The sequence below is a fragment of the Penaeus vannamei genome, chromosome 13 (assembly GCF_042767895.1).
Source record: "Penaeus vannamei isolate JL-2024 chromosome 13, ASM4276789v1, whole genome shotgun sequence".
NCBI classification, from domain to species: Eukaryota; Metazoa; Arthropoda; class Malacostraca; order Decapoda; family Penaeidae; genus Penaeus; species Penaeus vannamei.
The window spans coordinates 29,619,880-29,629,879 of record NC_091561.1 but is presented as its reverse complement, the minus strand read 5'-3'; the positions used below and the strand labels follow the sequence as shown (position 1 = coordinate 29,629,879).

Genomic DNA, 10,000 nt, shown 5'->3' with positions numbered 1-10,000 from the left:
ACACACATACACAATCAATACATAAATAAAAATGTTTCAAAATGTTCAAAATGGTTCAGAAATGACATAACCTTTTCAATTTTCAAAATGTTCAAAATGTTTCAAAATGTTCAAAATAGTTTAGAAACGTCCTCGGCGGTACGGTGTTTGAGGACACCCCTATAAAAGTATCTAGAGAATTAAAATTAAGTGTTTTATGACGAAAGGATGTCAGGCGACAATATTGAGAATAAGACAACTAATATCTTTCTTTGACAAATGCAAGGCGAATCAACTAGCATCGACGTTAGTGTGCCATGAAATGATAAACCATTTCACTTCTAAAAATAAGTATGGAACCATAATTAAGATGAGTGATGAAGACAGCGATGAAGGTTGTAGATCTCCTAAACGCCAATTCGACGCAGAAATGGACTATGATGGATAAGAATCTGATGAAAGTGAACCGTCTACGAAACAACACAAATATATAGACTCTTAAATAAACCAATATTTGTATAACATGCCTCTTTTATTTCACATATAAAATAACCCTTTCAATATGGCTTAAAAATTACCTCGGCGTTATCGGTGTTTGGGGATACCCCTATAAAGGTATCTTGGATGTTAAGCGACAATATTGACAATATTACTGCTACGATGCCTGAAGACGAAGTCGTGAAGAAGCGTAGACAGTGGCATCTGTGGAAATTGAAGTGTGTATGTATGTATGTGTGTATGTACCTGTGTGTTTGTGTGTGTGTGTGCGCGTGTGTATCTGTGTTAGTGGCTAAGATAGCTTTAGCAACAGCATCTTCGGGTATAGCCGCTATGGTGTTTTACGGAGGACGAACTGCCCATAATATGTTCAAGATACCCTTAATAGAATCAAGAAGAAAACGGAGATGCCGGAGCTACTTTTGTCTACATCTATTATAATATGAGATGTAGTAATGGCTAACAAGAACATTATTGCTGCTTTTGATATTACTGACAGATACAACATAGAAAGATGCGTTCATTGGTGGTATACCATTCGTATGCGCGTGATTTTAGATAAATTCTTCCTGTCATTATAGGAGGGGCAGACATTTGATAGATGTGGATTATTGTTAGATGCAGCAGACTGCTTCTCTCATGGACAGTTTTGCGTCGCATGTTCATGATTGACAAAGTGGGATTCTCTAATATCTATACTGTAACTACCAAGGAAAAGGGCAAAATAGCCATGACTTGTTTCTAGACAAAAATATTACGACAGGAGAGGTGAACCTTGAGACAACACCGACAACACCTGACTTCTCTAAAGGAGAGGTGGAGTACGGAATAATTACTATTCCTAAAACGTCTTCGAACTAACAGAAGAGGAGGCAATTAAAATGATTTTACCGGACAGCGACACAAGATTCACTGGAGGAACTTTAAGACATTCTCGAAACTCGATAAGAAAACGAGAAACTCGAGATCTTCCACATAATTGAGAGGACGAGTGATGAAGACAGTGATGAAGGTCGTAGATCTCCTAAACGCCGATTCGACGCAGAAAAGGACCATGATGGATAAAGGATCTGATGAAAGCGAACTGTCTAAGAAACAACATAAATGTGTAGTGTTAGATAAATAAACCAATATTTGTATAACATCTCTCTTTTATTTAGGACGAATCCCTAAGGGCGCGAAGCGCCCGCGACCGAAGCGATTAAGGGCCCCAGGCCAAGCAACCCACATACACACATACACGCACATGTACATATATACTAATATACATACATACAAACACACACAGGTATATATATATATATATATATATATATATATATATATATATATATATATATATATATATATATATATATATATATATATATATATATATATATATATATACATAGACCACCTCTCAAGCGTCCTTCTCGGGCTCGTAGACCACCTCTTGGGCGTCCTTCTCGGGCTCATAGACCACCTCTTGGATGTCTTTCTCGGACTCATAGACCACCTCTTGGGCGTCCTTTTCGAGGTCACAGACCACCTCTTGGGCGTCCTTCTCGGGCTCATAGACCACCTCTAGGGCGTCCTTCTTGGGTTCATAGACAACCTCTTGGGCATCCTTCTCGGGCTCATAGACCACCTCTTGGGCGTCCTTTTCGAGCTCACAGACCACCTCTTGGGCGTCCTTCTCGCGCTCATAGACCACCTCTTGGGCGTCCTTCTAGGGCTCATAGACCACCTCTTGTGCATCCTTCTTGGGCTCATAGACCACCTCTTGTGCGTCCTTCTTGGGCTCAAAGACCACCTCTTGGGCGTCCTTTTCGAGTTCACAGACCACCTCTTGGGCGTCCTTCTCGGGCTCATAGACCACCTCTTGGGCGTCCTTTTCGAGTTCACAGACCACCTCTTGGGCGTCCTTCTCGGGCTTATAGACCACCTCTTAGGCATCCTTCTTGGGCTCATAGACCATCTTTTAGGCGTCCTTCTTGCGCTCATAGACCACCTCTTGGGTGTCCTTCCAGGGCTCATAGATCACCTCTTGGGCGTCCTTCTAGGGCTCATAGACCACCTCTTGGGCGTCCCTCTTGGGCTCATAGACTACCTCTTGGGCGTCCTTCTTGGGCTCATAGACCATCTCTTGGCCGTCCTTCTTGCGCTCATAGACCACTTCTTGGGCGTCCTTCTAGGGCTCATAGACCACCTCTTGGGCGTCCTTTTCGCGCTCATAGACCACCTCTTGGGCGTTCTTCTTGAGCTCACAGACCACCTCTTGGGCATCCTTCTAGGGCTCATAGACCACCTCTTGGGCGTCCTTCTTGAGCTCATAGACCACCTCTTGGGCGTCCTTCTCGGGCTCATAGACCACCTCTTGGGCATCCTTCTCGGGCTCATAGACCACCTCTTGGGCGTCCTTTTCGAGCTCACAGACCACCTCTAGGGCGTCCTTTTCGAGCTCATAGACCACCTCTTGGGCGTCCTTCTTGGGTTCATAGACCACCTCTTGGGCGTCCTTTTCGAGCTCACAGACCACCTCTTGGGCGTCCTTCTTGGGTTCATAGACCACCTCTTGGGCGTCCTTTTCGAGCTCATAGACCACCTCTAGGGCGTCCTTTTCGAGCTCATAGACCACCTCTTGGGCGTCCTTCTTGGGCTCATAGACCACCTCTTGGGCGTCCTTTTCGAGCTCACAGACCACCTCTTGGGCGTCCTTCTTGGGTTCATAGACCACCTCTTGGGCATCCTTCTAGGGCTCATAGGCCACCTCTTGGGCGTCCTTTTCGAGCTCACAGACCACCTCTTGGGCGTCCTTCTTGGGCTCATAGACCACCTCTAGGGCGTCCTTTTCGAGCTCATAGACCACCTCTTGGGCGTCCTTCTCGGGCTCATAGACCACCTCTTGGGCGTCCTTTTCGAGCTCACAGACCACCTCTTGGGCGTCCTTCTTGGGCTCATAGACCACCTCTTGGGCATCCTTCTTGGGCTCATAGACCACCTCATGGGCGTCCTTCTTGAGCTCATAGACCACCTCTTGGGCGTCCTTCTTCAGCTCATAGACCACCTCATGGGCGTCCTTTTCGAGCTCATAGACCACCTCTTGGGCGTCCTTCTTGAGCTCATAGACCACCTCTTGGGCGTCCTTCTTGAGCTCATAGACCACCTCTTGGGCGTCCTTCTTGAGCTCATAGACCACCTCTTGGGCGTCCTTCTTGAGCTCATAGACCACCTCTTGGGCGTCCTTCTCGTGTTCATAGACCACCTCTTGGGCGTCCTTCTTGAGCTCATAGACCACCTCTTGGGCGTCCTTCTTGAGCTCATAGACCACCTCTTGGGCGTCCTTTTCGAGCTCACAGACCACCTCTTGGGCGTCCTTCTCGGGCTCATAGACCACCTCTTGGGCATCCTTCTCGGGCTCATAGACCATCTCTTGGGCGTCCTTTTCGAGCTCATAGACCACCTCTTGGGCGTCCTTCTTGGGCTCAAAGACCACCTCTTGGGCGTCATTTTCGAGCTCATAGACCACCTCTTGGGCGTCCTTCTAGGGCCCATAGACCACCTCTAGGGCGTCCTTCTCGGGCTCATAGACCACCTCTTGGGCGTCCTTCTTGGGCTCATAGACCACCTCTTGGGCGTCCTTCTCGCGCTCATAGACCACCTCTTGGGCGTCCTTCTAGGGCTAATAGACCACGTCTTGCGCGTGCTTCTTGGGCTCATAGACCACGTCTTAGGTATCCTTCTTGGGCTCAAAGACCACCTCTTGGCCGTCCTTCTAGGGCTCATAGACCACCTCTTGGGCATCCTTCTTGGGCTCATAGACCACCTTTTAGGCGTCCTTGCACTCATAGACCACCTCTTGGGTGTCCTTCTAGGGCTCATAGACCACCTCTTGGGCGTCCTTCTAGGGCTCATAGACCACCTCTAGGGCGTCCTTCTTGGGTTCATAGACCACCTCTTGGGCGTCCTTCTCGGGCTCATAAACCACCTCTTGGGCGTCCTTCTCGGGCTCATAGACCACCTCTTGGGCGTCCTTCTTGGGCTCATAGACCACCTCTTGGGCATTCTTCTAGGGCTCATAGACCACCTCTTGGGCGTCCTTCTAGAGCTCATAGACCACCTCTTGGCCGTCCTTCTAGGGCTCATAGACCACCTCTTGGGCGTCCTTTTCGCGCTCATAGACCACCTCATGGGCGTCCTTCTCGGGCTCATAGACCACCTCTTGGGCGTCCTTCTTGAGCTCATAGACCACCTCTTGGGCGTCCTTCTCGGGCTCATAGACCACCTCATGGGCGTCCTTCTTGGGCTCATAGACCACCTCTTGGGCGTCTTTCTTGGGTTCATAGACCACCTCTTGGGCGTCCTTCTTGGGCTCATAGACCACCTCATGGGCGTCCTTCTTGAGCTCATAGACCACCTCTTGGGCGTCCTTCTTGAGCTCATAGACCACCTCTTGGGCGCCCTTCTCGCACTCATAGACCACCTCTTGGGCGTCCTTCTTGGGCTCATAGACCACCTCTTGGGCGTCCTTCTTGAGCTCATAGACCACCTCTTGGGCGTCCTTCTTGAGCTCATAGACCACCTCTTGGCCGTTCTTCTTGGACTCATAGACCACCTCTTGGGCGCCCTTCTCGCACTCATAGACCACCTCTTGGGCGTCCTTCTTGAGCTCATAGACCACCTCTAGGGCATCCTTCTTAGGCTCATAGACCACCTCTTGGGCGTCCTTCTAGGGCTCATAGACCACCTCTTGGGCGTCCTTCTAGGGCTCATAGACCACCTCTTGGGCGTCCTTCTTGGGCTCATAGACCACCTCTTGGGCGTCCTTCTTGGGCTCATAGACCACCTCATGGGCGTCCTTCTAGGGCTCATAGACCACCTCTTGGGCGTCCTTCTTGGGTTCATAGACCACCTCTTGGGCGTCCTTCTAGGGCTCATAGACCACCTCTTGGGCGTCCTTCTTGGGCTCATAGACCACCTCTTGGGCAACCTTCTTGGGCTCATAGACCACCTCTTGGGCGTCCTTCTAGGGCTCATAGACCACCTTATGGGCGTCCTTCTTGGGATCATAGACCACCTTTTGGGCGTCCTTCTCGCGCTCATAGACCACCTCATGGGCGTCCTTCTTGAGCTCATAGACCACCTCTTGGGCATCCTTCTTGGGATCATAGACCACCTCTTGGGCGTCCTTCTCGGGCTCATAAACCACCTCTTGGGCGTCCTTCTTGAGCTCATAGACCACCTCTTGGGCGTCCTTTTCGGGCTCGTAAACCACCTCTTGGGCGTCCTTCTTGGGATCATAGACCACCTCTTGGGCGTCCTTTTCGGGCTCGTAAACCACCTCTTGGGCGTCCTTCTCGGGCGAAATCATTACAAAAGAGAACCTAGAGGCACCACTGGCAACACTTGGCCTCTCTGAAGGAGATGGATAAGAATCTTCTCGGGCTCATAGACCACCTCTTGGGCGTCCTTCTCGGGTTCATAGCCCACCTCTTGGGCGTCCTTTTCGAGCTCACAGACCACCTCTTCGGCGTCCTTCTCGGGCTCATAGACCACCTCTAGGGCGTCCTTTTCGAGCTCATAGACCACCACTTGGGCGTCCTTCTTGGGTTCATAGCCCACCTCTTGGGCGTCCTTTTCGAGCTCACAGACCACCTCTTGGGCGTCCTTCTCGGGCTCATAGACCACCTCTAGGGCGTCCTTTTCGAGCTCATAGACCACCTCTTGGGCGTCCTTCTTGGGTTCATAGACCACCTCTTGGGCGTCCTTTTCGAGCTCACAGACCACCTCTTGGGCGTCCTTCTTGGGTTCATAGACCACCTCTTGGGCGTCCTTCTTGGGTTCATAGACCACCTCTTGGGCGTCCTTTTCGAGCTCACAGACCACCTCTTGGGCGTCCTTCTTGGGTTCATAGACCACCTCTTGGGCATCCTTCTCGGGCTCATAGGCCACCTCTTGGGCGTCTTTTTCGAGCTCACAGACCACCTCTTCGGCGTCTTTCTTGGGCTCATAGACCACCTCTAGGGCGTCCTTTTCGAGCTTATAGACCACCTCTTGGGCGTCCTTCTTGGGTTCATAGACCACCTCTTGGGCGTCCTTTTCGAGCTCACAGACCACCTCTTGGGCGTCCTTCTTGGGCTCATAGACCACCTCTTGGCATCCTTCTAGGGCTCAGACCACCTCATGGGCGTCCTTCTTGAGCTCATAGACCACCTCTTGGGCGTCCTTCTTGAGCTCATAGACCACCTCTTGGGCGTCCTTTTCGCGCTCATAGACCACCTCTTGGGCGTCCTTCTTGAGCTCATAGACCACCTCTTGGGCGTCCTTCTCGGGCTCATAGACCACCTCTTGGGCGTCCTTCTTGAGCTCATAGACCACCTCTTGGGCGTCCTTCTTGAGCTCATAGACAACCTCTTGGGCGTCCTTCTCGTGTTCATAGACCACCTCTTGGGCGTCTTTCTTGAGCTCATAGACCACCTCTTGGGCGTCCTTCTCAGGCTCATAGACCACCTCTTGGGCGTCCTTTTCGAGCTCACAGACCACCTCTTGGGCGTCCTTCTCGGGCTCATAGACCACCTCTTGGGCATCCTTCTCGGGCTCATAGACCACCTCTTGGGCGTCCTTTTCGAGCTCACAGACCACCTCTTGGGCGTCCTTCTTGGGCTCAAAGACCACCTCTTGGGCGTCCTTTTCGAGCTCATAGACCACCTCTTGGGCGTCCTTCTCGGGCTCATAGACCACCTCTTGGGCGTCCTTCTTGGGCTCATAGACCACCTCTTGGGCGTCCTTCTAGGGCTAATAGACCACGTCTTGCGCGTGCTTCTTGGGCTCATAGACCACCTCTTGGGTATCCTTCTTGGGCTCAAAGACCACCTCTTGGGCGTCCTTTTCGAGCTCACAGACCATCTCTTGGCCGTCCTTCTAGGGCTCATAGACCACCTCTTGGGCATCCTTCTTGGGCTCATAGACCACCTTTTAGGCGTCCTTGTACTCATAGACCACCTCTTGGGTGTCCTTCTCGGGCTCATAGACCACCTCTTGGGCGTCCTTCTAGGGCTCATAGACCACCTTATGGGCGTCCTTCTTGGGTTCATAGACCACCTCTTGGGCATTCTTCTAGGGCTCATAGACCACCTCTTGGGCGTCCTTCTAGAGCTCATAGACCACCTCTTGGGCGTCCTTCTCGGGCTCATAGACCACCTCTTGGGCGTCCTTCTTGGGCTCATAGACCACCTCTTGGGCATTCTTCTAGGGCTCATAGACCACCTCTTGGGCGTCCTTCTAGAGCTCATAGACCACCTCTTGGCCGTCCTTCTAGGGCTCATAGACCACCTCTTGGGCGTCCTTTTCGCGCTCATAGACCACTTCTTGGGCGTCCTTCTCGGGCTCATAGACCACCTCTTGGGCGTCCTTCTTGAGCTCATAGACCACCTCTTGGACGTCCCTCTCGGGCTCATAGACCACCTCTTGGGCGTCCTTCTTGGGCTCATAGACCACCTCTTGGGCGTCTTTCTTGGGTTCATAGACCACCTCTTGGGCGTCCTTCTTGGGCTCATAGACCACCTTTTTGGCGTCCTTCTTGAGCTCATAGACCACCTCTAGGGCGTCCTTTTCGAGCTCATAGACCACCTCTTGGGCGCCCTTCTCGCACTCATAGACCACCACTTGGGCGTCCTTCTTGGGCTCATAGACCACCTCTTGGGCGTCCTTCTTGAGCTCATAGACCACCTCTTGGGCGCCCTTCTCGCACTCATAGACCACCACTTGGGCGTCCTTCTTGGGCTCATAGACCACCTCTTGGGCGTCCTTCTTGGGCTCATAGACCACCTCTTGGGCGTCCTTCTAGGGCTCATAGACCACCTTATGGGCGTCCTTCTTGGGATCATAGACCACCTTATGGGCGTCCTTCTTGAGCTCATAGACCACCTCTTGGGGTTCATTCTTGGGATCATAGACCACCTCTTGGGCGTCCTTCTCGGGCTCATAAACCACCTCTTGGGCGTCCTTCTAGGGCTCATAGACCACCTCATGGGCGTCCTTCTAGGGCTCATAGACCACCTCTTGGGCGTCCTTCTTGGGCTCATAGACCACCTCTTGGGCGCCCTTCTCGCACTCATAGACCACCTCTTGGGCGTCCTTCTCGCACTCATAGACCACCTCAAGGGCATCCTTCTTGGGCTCATAGACCACCTCTTGGGCGTCCTTCTCGGGCTCATAAACCACCTCTTGGGCGTCCTTCTTGGGTTCATAGACCACCTCTTGGGCGTCCTTTTTGGGCTCATAGACCACCTCATGGGCGTCCTTCTCGGGCTCATAGACCACCTCTTGGGCGTCCTTCTTGGGCTCATAGACCGCCTCTCGGGCGATCTTCTCGGGCTCATAGACCACCTCTTGGGCGTCCTTCTTGGGCTCATAGACCACCTCTTGGGCGTCCTTCTTGGGTTCATAGACCACCTCATGGGCGTCCTTCTTGGGTTCATAGACCACCTCTTGGCCGTCCTTCTAGGGCTCATAGACCACCTCTTGGGCGTCTTTCTTGAGCTCATAGACCACCTCTTGGGCGTCCTTCTAGGGCTCATAGACCACCTCTTGGGCGTCCTTCTTGGGCTCATAGACCACCTCTCGGGCGTTCTTCTAGGGCTCATAGACCACCTCTTGGGCGTCCTTCTTGGGCTCATAGACCACCTCTTGGCCGTCCTTCTTGGGCTCATAGACCACCTCATGGGCGTCCTTCTTGGGTTCATAGACCACCTCTTGGGCGTCCTTTTCGAGCTCATAGACCACCTCTTGGGCGTCCTTTTTGGGATCATAGACCACCTCTTGGGCGTCCTTCTCGGGCTCATAAACCACCTCTTGGGCTTTCTTCTTGAGCTCATAGACCACCTCTTGGGCGTCCTTCTTGGGATCATAGACCACCTCTTGGGCGTCCTTCTCGCGCTCATAGACCACCTCTTGGGCGTCCTTCTTGGGATCATAGACCACCTCTTGGGCGTCCTTCTCGCGCTCATAGACCACCTCATGGGCGTCCTTCTTGGGATCATAGACCACCTCTTGGGCGTCCTTCTCGCGCTCATAGACCACCTCTAGGGCGTCCTTTTCTAGCTCATATACCACCTATTTGGCATCCTTCTTGGGATCATAGACCACCTCTTGGGCGTCCTTCTCGGGCTCATAAACCACCTCTTGGGCGTCCTTCTTGAGCTCATAGACCACCTCTTGAGCGTCCTTCTCGGGCTCATAAACCACCTCTTGGGCGTCCTTCTTGAGCTCATAGACCACCTCTTGGGCGTCCTTTTCGGGCTCGTAAACCACCTCTTAGGCGTCCTTCTCGGGCGAAATCATTACAAAAGAGAACCTAAAGGCACCACTGGCAACACTTGGCCTCTCTGAAGGAGAGGTGGAGAGGTGAATATATATATACATATATATATATATATATATATATATATATATATATATATATATATATATATATATATATATATATGTGTGTGTGTGTGTGTGTGTGTGTGTGTGTGTGTGTGTGTGTGTGCGTGTGTGT

At 51.7% G+C, this 10,000-nt stretch overlaps 2 protein-coding genes across 2 annotated transcripts in view; both read right to left on the bottom strand.

The window, feature by feature from the left end:
* Positions 1 to 2,650: 2,650 nt before the first annotated feature.
* Positions 2,651 to 5,830, bottom strand: LOC138863739 (nestin-like). The gene is made up of 9 exons (XM_070128571.1): positions 5,768 to 5,830; positions 5,504 to 5,602; positions 4,877 to 5,173; positions 4,253 to 4,285; positions 4,022 to 4,135; positions 3,260 to 3,382; positions 2,999 to 3,151; positions 2,834 to 2,965; positions 2,651 to 2,749 (listed from the first exon to the last, which is right to left on the bottom strand). The coding sequence occupies exons 1-9, from the start codon at positions 5,828 to 5,830 to the stop codon at positions 2,651 to 2,653; spliced, it is 1,113 nt and encodes a 370-aa protein (XP_069984672.1).
* A 1,943-nt stretch (positions 5,831 to 7,773) lies between these two features.
* The window catches only part of LOC138863738 (protein DR_1172-like), an 8,470-nt gene continuing 6,243 nt past the window's right edge, over positions 7,774 to 10,000 (bottom strand). The window contains exons 2-8 of the mRNA XM_070128570.1: positions 9,475 to 9,573; positions 9,244 to 9,396; positions 8,749 to 8,895; positions 8,518 to 8,637; positions 8,320 to 8,466; positions 7,990 to 8,286; positions 7,774 to 7,890 (exon numbers count right to left, since the gene is read on the bottom strand). Of these exons, the coding sequence (XP_069984671.1) occupies positions 7,774 to 7,890; positions 7,990 to 8,286; positions 8,320 to 8,466; positions 8,518 to 8,637; positions 8,749 to 8,895; positions 9,244 to 9,396; positions 9,475 to 9,573 (1,080 nt within the window). The remainder of the gene's footprint in view (positions 7,891 to 7,989; positions 8,287 to 8,319; positions 8,467 to 8,517; positions 8,638 to 8,748; positions 8,896 to 9,243; positions 9,397 to 9,474; positions 9,574 to 10,000) is intronic.